This window comes from Chiloscyllium punctatum, chromosome 10, assembly GCF_047496795.1.
Source record: "Chiloscyllium punctatum isolate Juve2018m chromosome 10, sChiPun1.3, whole genome shotgun sequence".
In the NCBI taxonomy this organism is placed as follows: domain Eukaryota; kingdom Metazoa; phylum Chordata; class Chondrichthyes; order Orectolobiformes; family Hemiscylliidae; genus Chiloscyllium; species Chiloscyllium punctatum.
In genome coordinates this window covers 61036556-61052132 of record NC_092748.1, presented here as the reverse complement: position 1 = coordinate 61052132, position 15577 = coordinate 61036556, and the positions used below count along the sequence as shown (strand labels likewise).

Here is a 15577-nt window from a genome sequence, read left to right as displayed (position 1 = left end):
AAACAGACAGTGCATTGAAGACTTGCAGTGGGAAGTTGGCTACACTTGGACGCACGGGCGCACTGATGAAGGGCTTTTGGCCGAAACGTCGATTTCTAAACTCCTTGGATGCTGCCTGCACTGCTGTGCTCTTCTAGCACCGCTAATCCAGCACTGGAAAGCTGGCAGCTTTGGCCACGCAGGCGCACTGGAAATCTAGCCGATCTTGGCACACATGCGCACCGGTGGTCAGGCCGGTCCTGGCGCGCATGCGTACTGGTGGCCGGTCCGAAATTGACGCGCAGGCGCATTGGCTGGCTGATCTTGGCGCACTGGAGGTTTGACCGATCTTGGCGCGGACAGCATGGAGTCGTTGGTGGCGAAGCTGTTTGAAGTTCAGGCGGTGAAGTTTGGGAGCTTCGTGTTAAAAAGTGGCATATTGTCGCCTATTTATTTCGATTTGCGGGTGATTGTGTCCCATCCGACTCTGCTTAATCAGGTATCATTTCCACACTGTTGGTTTAGTTTAGGCCCTAAGCCTAAACTCTGTAACTCCGAGCCATCGGTCCTGTTTCATTGGCGGTTGTGCAAGTGGCTGCTCCTTTGTCAGCAGGGACACGGTGGTATTACTTGCATTTGCCAACTTTCTGTTGAGGTATCGCGGATACTGGAAATCTAAATAAACTGGTTCGGTAGTATTTATGGAGTGAGAAACAGAACCCACTGAGGCTTCAGCTATTAATTAATAAATACTTCGTCCTGTATCCTATTTTGGGGTCCTCCAAAATGTTTACTTTTGCTTCCAAATGTCTGTTAATTTAGAGATTACAGTGGACCTTTTTTTTCTGTTAGGTTTCTGATCTCCTTTGGAAAACTGCGCAGAATGCTGGAATTAAATGCAATTCTATTTGTGGAGTTCCGTACACTGCCTTACCTCTTGCAACTATTATCTGTTCTGTCAATAATATCTCCATGCTCATTCGTCGAAAGGAGGCAAAGAATTATGGTAAGCACACATTACAGTGCACCCTTTACCCCGAACCATGCTGGAGATTAATTTCAATACTGTACTGAATTTTTCAGTGATCCATGTGGTAATTGACATTTGAAACGTTTAGAACTTCAGGGTGGTCAGATGACCTAGCACTTTGGTATTTAATTTGTTTTGAAATTTAATCTTGAAGGAAAATATTTTTCATATTAGTAACAGTTCAACGCAAAACAAGGTTTTTAAGTTATCTTGAACGTGTTGCTTATGTTGTTCCAAAACATGACAAAGTAATAAATCATAATATTTGACAATATGCTTTAGTTTAGATTAGAACTGGTTATACCGTAAAGAGAGGCAGCAATATACTTCTGTATAGCCTGAATGATAATGAATTATTTGTATATTAAAACAACCCAAAACACAATTGTGAAAATTTTTCATGTTCTCTGACTGGATATTGAATGATTCCTTTTCAAATTATTTCAGAGTTTTCAGCTGAATTCCATTTGTTGACAACTCATTCCATATTCATTGAATATTTTAAAGAATGAAGTGTACAATTCCATACAAGTGTGTGTGGAATGGAAAAGGTCAAAAGTTTACTTTAAATGTAATTTGCAACAAAGGACAGGTGAATAAAGTTCAAAATAATAAAAAGCTAATTTAAGATAAGATCAAGACATCGTTCTTCACATGAAGATTGACTACTGTATGCAATTGACTTGCCGTTCTGCAGATCATCTGCAGAATGAATTGAAGAGCACTATTTCAACAGATCACAAGATAAGAACAGATTAGGGCAGTCATTAGTCATTCAACCAGAATAGCTCTAAAGTCTTGAGCATCTAACTGCTCCTCAGCACATTCTTCATGGTTGCTTGGAATGGACTACAAATTTGCAGATAATATAGGAGTTATTAGAAAGTGATGAGTAACTGCTTGTAATCCTATGTTGCACAGCAACGAGGATCAGAGTGCTGCAACTGACAATGTACCTGATGATGGACGCATCAGTTCTGATGAGGCCTTTAGTCCCAAAGGACAAATGGCAAAAGTGTAATGAAATCAAGTAATTACCAGAAGGGGGAAGTATGTGATTTGGAGTGGAGGGGCTACTTATAATAAAAATTGAGAGAATGTACAGTGGTGTAGCCATGCATTTCTCATTGCCTTGTGTGTGAGGTGAATGTGTTTTAGTTGAAAATAGGTTCCTTGAATACACCTACCTATGTAAAACTAGACTCTTTAAAAAGTATCTAAAATACTTAACTTTTACAGGAGTATGTAAGGGGTGCATTTTCACTTTGAAATCCATTAGCTTTTTCAAACAAAATATTGCATTGTTTATTATAATTATTAATTCTCTAATTAAAGGTACAAATCGTTTGGTGGAAGGTGCTATCAACCCAGGAGAAACCTGTCTTATTATCGAGGATGTTGTCACAAGTGGTTCCAGTGTCTTGGAGACTGCAGAAGTTCTTCGTCAGGAAGGATTAAAGGTCACAGATGCAGTGGTATTGTTGGACCGAGAGCAGGGAGGAAGAACCAGATTAGAAGAGGAAGAAATACGTTTGCACTCTGTTTGTTCTCTATCCAAATTATTAGAAATTTTACATAGCCAAGGAAAAATTGACAGTGAAACAGTAGAATGTGTCAAAACATTCATAAGAAAAAACACATTGCCAACGATGAGTAAAAGGGTGGATGGTTCAACGAAACAGTTTAATACTCAGCCTGATGGAACACATGCAATAAAACTCTGCCAAGAAATTAGTTATGGTGCTCGTGCTCAGCTTCCTGGGATTCATTCAATCACAGCAAAGCTTTTTAAGATCATGGAAAAGAAGCAAACCAACTTGTGTCTCGCTGCTGATGTCACAAACTCAAAAGAGTTGCTGCAACTGGCTTGTTCACTGGGTAGTGAGATCTGCATATTGAAAACACATGTTGACATCTTGAATGATTTTGATCTAGATGTGTTCAAAGATCTGAGAACGATTGCTGATAAGCATGAATTTTTGATTTTTGAAGATCGAAAGTTTGCAGATATTGGAAACACTGTTAAACACCAGTATGAAGGTATCTTGTCATATTTTAAAATGTTGGAAAGCCTTTGATGGCTGTATTGAATAACTAAAGAATACCTGAAAGTAAGACTAATCAACTGAGTATATTAAGCTTATCCTCAATGATGATAGGTTGCATTTCTTAGCTTAATCACTTGTGAAGGCATTGATAAATATCCAATATTCTTTTGGATTCTGACAAAAATAAGTAATCGTTACAACTTTTGAGCTGTACCTGATTTGTGTTCTGTGGTCACCATTCTGTGAGCAAAGGTAAGCCTTTGTTTTCAGCAAATTGCAGTGTAACCTTGTAAGAATCTACCAATTCTTGCTGATGCTTGACCCTTGCACATTAGTTTTTAATTATTTGTCTTTGCCAATGTTTTGCTTTAACAACTCCCTTATTATTTTTTGGTAAAACTAGCAGAAAATTGTGAACTCTGCTTCATTGCAATGGCAGAAATTACAGTTAGCTCCTTCCTCAGAAATGGAGGGGAACATACTCTGCCTTGCAAACCCCAGCTGATGAGTTCATAATTTTGAGGTTTCATTAAAATGTGCAGTGGTATCTAGTTACTGAGAGAAAGTGAGGACTGTGTCTGTTGCTCTCGGTGTGGTCTCCTCTACATTGGGGACACAGGACGCCAACTCGCAAAACGTTTCAGGGAACATCTCTAGGACACATGCACCAAACAACCCTAACGCCCTGTGGCTGACCATTTCGACGCCTCCTCCACTGCCAAATCCAAGCCACCCGCCCAACAACTGGAGGAAGAACACCTCATCTTCCCCTTTGGGACCCTTCAACCACACAGCATCAATGTCAACTTCACCAGTTTCTTTATCTCTCTCTTTCCCCCCACCCCAGATTCAACCGTCCAATTCGGCACCGCTTTCTTGAACTGTCCTACCTGTCCATCATCTTTCTCACCTATTCACTCCACCCTCCCTCCGACTTTCTCACCTATTCACTCCACCCTCCCTCCAATCTATCACTATCACCTGCATCTACTGCCACCTTCCCAGCTACCTTCACTCCTCCACCCCACCCCACCCGCACCCTCCTATTTGTCTCTTAACCCTCACTCACCACCCTATTCCTGATGAAGGGCTTATGCCCAATGACTCTCCTCCTCCTCGGATGCTGCCTGACCTGTTGTGCTTTTCCAGTGCCACACTTTTTGACACTGGTATCTAATTAGCATAAGTTGGGTATAACTTTCAGGTTCTAAATACTTATGAAACGAACAGTATGCAAAGTAGGATTAAAACTCCAAAGTAAATAGAGTGTATCTCAATGTAGCATTCTCCAGTTGGTTCGCGCATTAAAACAAATATGCAAGCTTCCAATTAATATATTGTATTTATCAAAAGATGACAGTATAAAGTTATACTTGGGTAGATTGACTCCATGTATATATATCAGATATTGGCATACGCCCTATAATTTCTTTGTACATATTTACTATGCGACCTCACCTCATTTCTAAAGGACACTGCATCTTGAAGCGAGCAATGATCTCTGTTAGCTTTTGTACTTTTTGCAAGGTAGTTACTCCCAACAGTTATAGAACTATATTGACAGAAATCTAAGCTCTTGTTGAACTATCCTTACCGGCTAACTGTTGATTTGTGAACAGGTTATATCTTGTGGCTGCGAAGTCATTGCCTTAGAGCAAGCATGAGGGAAAGGATGGAGAGAATTTTGTATGGGAATGGAAGTACATATGTGGGAAACTTGGTTTACACCTCAGTTTCTGAAGCATGGCCAGATCTTGGGAGGTCATGGTGTAAGGATTAGAGTGGTGCTGGAAAAGCACAGCCGGTCAGGCAGCATCCGAGGAGCAGGAAAATCGATGTTTCGGGCAAAAGCCCTTCATCAGAACTAAAACGTCAATTTTCCTGCTCGTTGGATGTTGCCTGACCAGCTGTGCTTTTCCAGCACCATTCTAATCTAGACTCTGATTTCCAGCATCTGCAGTCCTCACTTTTGCCTAGGTAGCAGTGTAAGTCATGTTGGGTAGGGTGAAATTGTTGCACTGTTGGGAAATTCGAATAGTCTGGTGAAATCTTGTTAGAGGACATAGAATAGTACAGCACAGGAACAGGGCCTTCAGCCCACCATATCTGTGATGAATGTGGTATAACCATCTACCTGTACATGGCCCATATCACTCTATTCCCTGCCTGTTCGTGTGACTGTCTAAACGCCTGTTAAACATTGCTATTGGATCTGCCACCTTCCCTGGCAGCATATTTCAGGCATCTACTACTCTGTATGTAAAAACTTTACCTCACACATCTCATTGTAACTTTCCCCATATCACCTTAAACCTATGCCCCTACTCTTTGACTTTTCCACCCTGGATTCCAATTATCCATGCTATCAGGTCACCCTTGACCTCCCAACGCTGTAGAGAAAACAATCCAGGTTTGTCCAATCTCTCCTGATAGCTACTTCACTCCAAGCAGGAGGCTTTCCGATAAACCACCTTTGCACTGTCTCTGAAGTCTTCACATTCTTTCTATTGTGTGGCGACCGGAATCACGTAAGTGCTGCAATAACCTAATGAAAATTTTATATAGCGCCAACAGACTTGTCAACTTCTATATTCAGTGCCCTGACGAAGGCGAACATGCTGAATGCATTCCATAGCACTTGTGTTGCCACTTTCAAGGAGTTGTGGACTTGCCCCCCAAGTTCCCATTGTATATGCATGCTCCTAAGGGTCCTTCCATTTACTGCTTGCTTTCTTCTTGCATTTAGTCCCCAAAGTGCATCGCCTCACACTTGTATGTCTGATTCAAAGTCCATCTGATGTTAGGTGTTTCTGAGCCTCTCATCCTAGCTTGAATTTATGAAAAGCTTATCTTGAGATATCGTAATTCATAATCAATACCCATAATTCCCTGAAATAAGTCATGCTCAGGATTAAACTATGAAGAAATCTGTTCTCTCCTTTTTGCATTTGCATTTCATACTTTAAACGGGAGTAGGCTTCTGCTTCTCAAAAATGTCCTGAATTTCAGTTCAGTCAAGGCTAATCTACATGTCCATTCTATTTACTTGCCTTTTATCTGTATCACTTGGTAACTTTATCCAACAATGTGTCATTTTCAGCCTTGAAAATTTCAGTTGATACAGCATGCATGCTATCTTGAGGCAGAAATTTCAGATTTCTACTATGGTTTTTGCAAGCATGCTTTATAGTTTCCTCCTAAATAATTTCTAATTGTGCCCCCACCAGATCCTATTATCATTTTAAATACTTCACTTAGGGCAAATCCTCAACTTTGCTAGTAGTAAATACCAGCCATGTCAATGAACTTGTCATCACAGTTTAAATCTTTATGACCTGGTATAGTTCTAGTGAGTCTGCACAGGATCCTTTCCAAAGTTCCTGAGGTCTGATGCTTAAAGTAAGGTAATCCAAATAGAGTCTAAGGCTACGTACAGCTGAAGTATTTATTTCCTCCCTTTTTGAATTTTACTCATCTTAAAATACGATTAATGTTCTATTAGCCTTTCTGTTTACTTTTTTTACTTGTACAATAGCTGTTAGTGATGTGTCTATGGACAATTAAATCCTTGTGATCTTCTGCAGCTCATAGCCTGTCAATGCTGAAACCTGAAAGGGTTTATAAAAAATTTGCAAGGATGTTACCTGGGTTGGAAGGTTAGAACTATAGAGAGAGGCTGAATAGACAGGCTATTTTCCCTGGAGCATCAGAGACTGAAGGGAGACCTTATAGAAGTTTATAAAATCATGATGGGCACCGCTGGGGTAAAAAGATAAGGTCTTTTCCCTAGGGTAGGGGAGTCCAAAACTAGAGGAAATAGGTTTAAGGTGAGAGGAGAAATGTCTAAAGGGGCAACTTTTTCACACACAGTTTGGGTGCATGTATGGAATGACATACTAGAGGAAGTGGTGAAGACGGTTACAATTACAACATTTAAAAGTGTGGGTATATGAACATGAAGAGTTTAGAAGGCTATGGGCCAAATGCTGGCAAATGTGTCTACATTTATTTAGGATATCTGGTCAGCATGGACGAGGTGGACCAAAGAGTCTGTATAATCTATCAGTATCGGATTAACCATTGGTGTGCCTAGCTGCTTAATCAATCTGTGCCTTTTTTAACTTCTTGATCCAATTTACACAACATACTATTCCATCTAAATTATGGAGCTGATTGGGGGTGGGGGTGGGGTGCATGTGGCCCAGCGTTCCTGTGCCAGCTTTTTAAAAGAATTGCCTAATTTAGTCTAATAATTTCAACTTCAGCCTACAAAATTTGATTTCGCTTGTTTGTTATTGCATTCCAGATTACAACAACTCTCTATACAAATAAATTTCTTATTATTTGTTCTTTGGCTCTTGTCAGTTGTTTTAAATATAAAACCTCTGATTATTGAGGCTGTAGAGTAAATAATTTATCCTTCCTGGCTTTATTTAAAAACTCTCAATTTTGAATACCCCTATTAGGATTTCCACTTACATTTCTCTGAATTAAGGAGAGCAATCTCAGATTTTCTAGTCCTTCCACTTCACCAGTGATTTTCATTCTTTGTAAACTTCATTTGTACCTTTTCCAAGACCTTGTCACCTTTCCTAAATTTTGTCTAATCTGCAGATTTGGATTTACTGTCCTGATCTTTTATCAGGAGAAAGTGAGGACTGGAGATCAGAGCTGAAAATGTGTTGCTGGAAAGGCGCAGCAGGTCAGGCAGCATCCAAGGAGCAGGAGAATCGACGTTTTGGGCATAAGCCCTTCTTCATGAATCAGTCTTCTTTTATCAGTCATTTGATTCTCTGGGGAAAAGCTGAAATCCAATAAGTTGTCACTTGTCACATCCCACAAGTGTTTTCTTTATCACATCTGTCTGTCCCTTTCACCCAATCAGTTTCACAAGCTGTGTTAAATTCCTTGCATTTTTTATTTTTGCTAATCTCTGGAAGATTCCTGAATTACTGTGGAAATCCATATGGATAACATCTGTAGATGCTGAATTCAGCCTCTCTCCCCACGTCCCACCTTTTAAAAGGCCAAATTGACGAGTCATGTGGACTGTCACTGATCAGCTCTTATTCAAGTGCTCCGTTGTCCTTTGCTGAATTGTGTATTCCAACAAGTTCCCATAATGAATAATTTACAAAATTGCTTTACTGTCTGACTTTGTGAATGCTGTGTCCTTTCCTAAATAATTGAATAACATTTACAATATTCTTATCCAAAGTCTCAATTCCTGAATTTAGAGAGCTTTTGAAGATTATGACTGACTCTTCTGCGATATCCCGACGTTTTTTTTAATACTCTAATATATAAATCATAAGGTTATGACAATTTATCTATTTTACGTCCCATTATTTAGTCCATTAACATTTTGCTTGTACGTAGTGTATTTTCTTTTTGACTTGCTTTTACATTTTCATGGAACCTCGTTTTTTTCTTCACTCTTCCACTACTATGAAAACAGATTCTAACAAATAATTTGTTATTTCTTAGATGTTTGCCTCTAAATGGCTTGGAATTGTTTAGCTGTAGCCCTGCCTGTAATATCTGAAAAGTATAGTCAAGACAGGGATTATATTAATTCTTCATGTTTTTGCTGGTATCGGAAAGTATGACATATTTTAGTGGTGTATTCTTCCGTTTTAAGCCTTAAAGTTATTAGTCGCAACATAAATCAGCTGTCTTTTCCGGGACATTATTTGACAAGGATAATGTTGAACAAATGTTTGGTAAGTTTATTACATTTAATTTTTAATTCCTTCAGTCCTTTCCAACTTTTGTACCTTTTCATAAAAATACTAATATTTGGTTTCAGTGGTACTTTACAGAATTGGTTTTGAATGTGCTGTAGGAAATGTAAGATATTGCAGGTTATAGTCTTCGTCACTGAGAAAATAAATGTTTGAATAAGATGGAAATGTGTGTGTGAGAGCTGACTTGTGTACAGTGTCTCTTTGCATCATATACTGAAGTGGCTTAATATTAGGCCTGATTTAAGGAACTCCTAGTACTGTCAACACATTGTGAAAACCAAGAAAGAAGGATATACACAGGCATTCAAATGGCATAGATTGATATGTTTACATTTCACTGGGTCATTACTGTGTAAGACTTTGGAGTCCTTGCTGATGTATAGCAGTAGGGGTCTGCGATGTAAGAATGCTTTATTTGATTAATTCTGTCTTGTTCTCTAGGTGGTGTATACAAAATTGCTTCATGGTCTGACTTTGTGAATGCTCATGTGGTTCCTGGCCCTGGAGTAGTGAAAGGATTGAAGGAAGTTGGATTGTCTCTGAACCGAGGCTGCTTGCTGATTGCTGAAATGAGCTCCGAAGGTTCCTTAGCTACCGGGGACTACACCAAAGCAGCTGTAATTAAATTATTCTAACCTATTGCCAAATGATATAGTAATGTGAAAAAGATATCTGAAAACTGTAAGAAGTGGAATTGGCGGATCTTTATCAGAAGATTTTAATATATTTCTGCAACAAATCTAGGCTTTTGTTAAATTGAGATTATGGGAACAAATAGTTTCATTTCTCTTTCATGATTTAGCTTCTTAATTAAAATGTATGTTATAGAATCCATGCACTGATACAGAGGGAGACCATTGGCCTGTCATGTTTGTGCCTATTCTCAACTCAGTTTATGCCATTCCCCCTCTGTAACCCTGAAATTTTATTTTTCAGAAAATTATCCTTTTTTTAAAAATTCATTCATGGCATTTGGGCATTGTTGGCTGGCAAACACTCATTGCCCATGCCTCATTGCCTGAGGTGGTAGGGAACTGCCTTCTTAAACCACTGCAGTAGAAGGGAAAACCTGTAGGATAAGTATGAAAGCCTTATATGGGTAAATGACAAAAAACAATAATTTAGTAAATTGCTGTACATTGTAGAATCACAGGAATCAATTGTAAAAATACTGTAAGAATCTAGTGGCATTATAATCAATTTATTTTTCAGTATTTTAACCAAGTAATTTATTTATGCTAATCTACTAATTTCGCTGCCATATTCAACATTATGTAAAGTTACTAATTTTGGATTAATTATTTGAGAGTTTTAAACATGGAAATCTTTGTGGTGCATTCAGGTGCCATTTAGTCTGATGTGTCTGTCAGCTGATAAAGGCTACTGAGGCAAATTTCAGCTCTAGTTCTGAAACCCCATTCGTTTTACAAACTCAAGTACATGTCCAGGTGTTCCTTCTATGAACTGAGAATTTCTGCCTCTCCTACCCTTTTAGATATTGACTTCAAACCCTCTACTAATATCTGAGTGAAGAAATTACTCCTCCACTGTCCACTAATCTTTTCGCCATTTATTTGAAATTGTACCCCAATTATTGTTTCTGAAATTTCTTGATTCAGAGTCTTTACTTATGTACAGAGAGAGATGTGGATGCACATATTGAATATGCCTATGGTCAAGATAGATGGATCTCTGGACCGGGAAATGGAGTTGAAGATAAAGATCAACAATGATCATATTTATTGAATGATGGAACAGTTCCAGAGTGTAAATGGTCTACTCCTTTTTGAAACATTTTTATTAGACAGATTGGTTGCGATTACTGTGCCATCTTGCCAAATCGCATTTTATCATAAAATTGAGCTTCCTGAATGTGAAACATTTTGACTTGTTATTAAAAAGAATTGAGATAGAACTGCTCTAAACCTTCATGAATAATGATCACTACCTCTGAAATTATTTTTCAATGATACCCTTCCATCTGCCCAATTCATTCCCAAACACTGAGTCCAGAACAGCCTGTTCTTTCACTGGACTTGCAAAATATTGTTTTTAAAAAGCATTGTAAATGTATCTTAAGAATTTGGTACCTTTGATAACCTTTTGCACTAAGTTTATCCACGTTAATATGACTGATGTTGAAATCACCTCAGTTACTGCCCACTATTGTTTCTGCACTTGCAAGCAATTTGTCTACGTATTTACACTTCTAACTCCATGTTTGCTGAGTTTACAGTACACTCTCTTAGAAGTATAATACTGCCTTTTTCAATCGTCAGTTCAACCTACTTAGTTTTATTTGATACTTCTTTGAGCAAATCACTGGTCCTTATTGCTATGATATTTTTAAAATTATGGATAGCCTGAGAATTTGTGTTACTACATAGTAAGTGATAAAATTTATGCTAATATTAATTTCTAACCTGTTTTTGTTTATGTAGGTAGAATTGGCTGAAAAACATTCTGATTTTGTCATTGGATTTATATCTGGTTCAAATATCAGCAATAGATTAGAGTTTATACATATGACCCCAGGAGTCCGGATGCAGATTGGAGGTAAGGATGCTACTTCACATGACATTTACTCTTTATACTGCATTTTATATTGCAGTGGTAAAAGGCAAAGAGTTCCTGCTGGTCACTGGACCTTTTTTGAGCGTAGTGGGAGTAGATTATGGAAGTTTCAACCAGTAACAAACTCTACATACTTACAATTGCTTAATTGGGAAGACCTTTCTTTTCTTAAACAAGTCAACATTTTTTTTTACACTTAGCAGAAATGCACTGCAAAGACATAATAGATTTTTAAAACACATTTGTTGGTGTCATCCAGTGTTAAAGAACAAATATATAATCTCATCCTGCATATCACTTCCTGTGTGGATTAAGATTTTTGCTTAACTCAGCTCCTGAGAGAGTACAGTTGAGCTCTGAACTTCTTGATTAGTGTCTAAGTTGACCTCTCTGGGTTCATCTTGATGTTAGTGAAATAGTGGTCAATGTGAAACCATCAAGTGATTACATAATAATTATAATCATTAACACTGGCAGTTGTCTTATTGAGAGTTAAATGTTACACAGCATTCTACATTAATGGATTGTTCATTCCAACTACTAAGTGGCCAGACAAGTAGTAGCCCTAAATACTTATTGACGAGTAATCAATAACTAATAATATGATCTCTGGCATTTCAACCTGTTTGCTTTTTCATATTCCTCTTTTATGTCATAATTTAAAGGTTTAATTGCCTGCTTATACACATTTGAATGTTTGAAAATGCATTTATCGCATCTGACCAGTCCCTTCGTAATTCTAAATGTCTTTGAATTATCAAAAAACCCTCAGTTATTTAATTTTCTTTGTATTTAGATATCCTCGTATTAGAAACTATTCTGGTGAATCTGTTTCTTCATCCCAATTATTCTCAGGTTATAGGCTTCATTAGTATTTTATAGCCTTTACAAGAAGTTCTTGACAGGTGGTGGTGGGTTGTATTGCCACCCATTGTATGTCCATGTTGAAATAATGTGTGACCTGGAGGTGTTGGTGTTTCCATGCATCTATTTCTCTTGTCCTTTTAAGAACTGATGATCCCAAGTTTGAATGATGTTGCAAAAGATGCCTTGGCATCATACTGTAGTGTATCCAAGTAGACGAGGGTGGTAGGTGCATAGGAATATCACCACCTGCAAGCCATACACCAACTCTAACTGATCCTTCAGTGTCACTCAGTTAAAATCCTGGAATTCCTATACTAACAGCACTGCATATACGTACACCACATGGACTGTAAAAGTTCAAGTGTTCAGTTGAAGGCTAGGTTGGGTCAAAGAAGTAGAATTCAACGTGCATTTTAAATGAGAAAGTAGAAGGGTTCAGAGGGAGATTGCAGAGGTTAGCTTTTGGGCACCTGGAGGAACAGCTGCCACTAGTGATCATCTAGAAGTGCACTTCTTGATGTCAAAGTATGACAAAATATATAGCCTATATAAGGAAATAAATAATCATTATTTCTCAGATGTGTGGTGTTTTCAAACCAACCAGCTCTGTCTTTTTCAGAACTAACCCAGGCTTCTAAGCAGCACAACAAAGAATAACTTAACTGGTAGTATCCTCATTAGTGTGTACAAATGAGAAAATACAACTTCAAATGGAACTGGTAATTTACTAGTCTGGGGTTACACAGAAGTATTTAATTTATAACGCAACAATCCTTCACATGCTCTTCAAGGAATCACTCTGGTGATATAAACTATGGCGTTTATATGTATAATACTTAATGTTTTTTTTTAATTTGGGTTTCTATATTGTTAGTTGGTAACTACTTAGAATTATTAACTTCAGATACAGATAAAACTATGTATTTCTGTAGTTGGTGATTTATTTTAATACTTTTGAGGGCTAGCTTTAGAATTAATACAATTTTGTTCATAACTGGATTTTTTTTGTTTGTTTTGCAACCTGGTTTTGGTAAATAATGGGGCTTCAAGGTTCGTTAGTGTGTTCTGGAACTTGTTCTTTTTAAGCTTAAGGGAAGCATCCATAGATAAGAAAGACTTCTGGTTTCACTTTTGACATTGAGCAGAGCAATCCTGTCATTGTAGAAAAGTGCTGCTGGGAAGGAAAGGAACGTATAGTGAACTAGGTAACCTTAGAGTGAGTAGTACTGGACCTGAAGTATTAGGTTAAAACCCTGAAGAGATTACATAAAGTCAAGTACATTTTAATCAGGTGTATGCTAGGTCCAGGAAGAAGCTGTCTGTGGTTCTCTTCTAAACCTCAAAATCCAAATGACTTAAACCTACCAAGGTATTGGATACAGGGACACAAGTGTTTGTATTATATGTAGTGTTTTGGGTACTATACAAAATATTTTTGTTTAGGTTTATAATGGGAGTGTTTTTAGATGAATAGATTTATACTTTTATTATTAATTTAAGTCTCTTTTGAATTATAAACAGATTTAAGTTGGATTATTCTATTTTATCTTCACTTTATTATTAAAAGCAAAGTCTGCAGTAGTGTGCACTTACCTTTTAGGAATAGGCCACTTAAAACCAAAACAAATAAAAACATGATCATACGATGAGGACAGGTTCTTGTCTGGGATAAGACGTGACCAGTAATAACATTAGCTAGGATCATAACACTTGAAAACGAGCTGTTAAATAGCTCGACAGCAGTGGCATTTTTTAGTACATGTTCCAGCACTAACCTAAATCAAAATAAGTACAGAGGAACCTCAATTATCCAAGTGCCAATTATCCAAAGGAGATCTCTAGGTCCCAGTAGAAACATTACATATCATAGATATGTTTCCAACAGCGATCACACCTTTTTCTTTTACACAGTGCTTAAATAGGCACTGTCTCCAAATGACTGACCTCCCGCCCTCTTTCTCTCCACACATTTTCCCTGGAGTTCTACAGAGGGGTGTACGCTAAACCTCCCTTCTCCAGATCATCTCTCTAACATTATCCTGTACAGGGTAGAGGTGGGACCTGTCAAAAAGTTGTGTGGGTGTGCGCAATTTGGAGACTTACCCCACACAAAGGAAGCAGCGGTCTTGTTGTTGGTGTCCACTCCAGCCGCCCTGGAGAGGGGTGGAGGTGGGTGGGGTTGGAGGGGGCAGGGGCTTGCGTGCTATCTGCTGCTGCAATCTCCTGAACTGGGAGCAGTCTTTAACTCCAAGCGCCAGAGAGAAGGCATTTATTCGTTTAACCGAATAATCGATTGTCCGAATGAAATAGTGCCCGCCCATCTTGTTCGGATAATCAAGGTTCCCCTGTACCTTCATAGCTTGGCCAGTAAGTTGGAACAAAGTTGTACCATTTTAAAAAAAATAATACTATACAGTGCAAAAGCAAATTCCTAAATGTCTGCTATGACTCTGCCTTAGGAATAATGATGATTTTAAGTTGATATTTACCAACTATATTATAGAGGCAGACATTTGGAATATATGCTGGGTATAGAATCAATTCAACAGTTTCTAACTGCATCATATTTCCTTTTAGTGGATAATCTGGGCCAACAGTACCTGAGTCCTGAGGAAGTGATTCACAAGTATGCCTCTGACATCATCATTGTGGGCAGAGGGATCTTGTCTGCGAAGGATCATGTGGAAGCTGCAAAAATGTACAGAAAGGCAGGATGGGCAGCTTACATGAGCAGGTTGTCATCTGTTAACAACTGAAAGTTTGAACAAGGGAAACATAACAAACTGACTTCAGATTGTGAAATTTGTCATTTTTCCTTGATTTTAGTTTGTAATATGGTATAATTATTGAATGTGCTTTTTAAATAAAGCCAATTTAATCTATTTTAAAAGGTGATTTTTTTTTTATAATTGCACATTTGAAAAGTGAGGTTAATTGTTGCAACCAAGCTGATGAGTTAGCAAACATAGATGTTGCATCATTCTATGATTACATGGGATGAAGCTAATTGACCATACCATTTCTTCAGTAGAGATACCTAATGCCTGATATTACCACATACCTATGGAAATCTTTTGCCTTCAAGTATTTATCCAATCCCTTTTGAATGGAAATGCTTGACCTGAAAGGATTCCAGAAGCCCATTCTGAACAACTTGGCGTGAAGCAAAATATTCATATCACTCCTTGATCTGATGAAGGGTCACTGGATGCAAGATATTAACTCTGTTTCTCTCTTCAAAAATGCTGCCAGACCAGTTGAATTTTTTATTTGTTTCAGATCATCAGTATCCCAGAGTTGTTTGTTAATTTTACATCCAATGCAACACCAAA

The 15577-nt window shown here is 38.0% G+C and overlaps 1 protein-coding gene across 1 annotated transcript; it reads left to right on the top strand.

The window, feature by feature from the left end:
• The first annotated feature begins 289 nt into the window (after positions 1 to 289).
• umps (uridine monophosphate synthetase) lies at positions 290 to 15135 on the top strand. The gene is made up of 6 exons (XM_072579331.1): positions 290 to 478; positions 832 to 985; positions 2345 to 3049; positions 9246 to 9421; positions 11246 to 11360; positions 14823 to 15135. Exons 1-6 carry the CDS (start codon positions 344 to 346, stop codon positions 14999 to 15001), a joined length of 1464 nt encoding a protein of 487 aa, XP_072435432.1. The 5' UTR covers positions 290 to 343; the 3' UTR covers positions 15002 to 15135.
• Positions 15136 to 15577: the final 442 nt, after the last annotated feature.

Coding starts and splice junctions, on each gene's coding strand:
- umps (XM_072579331.1), top strand. CDS start 344: ATGGAGTCGTTGGTGGCGAAGCTGTTTGAAGTTCAGGCGGTGAAGTTT. Junction 986..2,344: donor AAAGGAGGCAAAGAATTATG/GTAAGCACACAT, acceptor CTCTAATTAAAG/GTACAAATCGTTTGGTGGAA. Junction 9,422..11,245: donor GGGACTACACCAAAGCAGCT/GTAATTAAATTA, acceptor TTGTTTATGTAG/GTAGAATTGGCTGAAAAACA.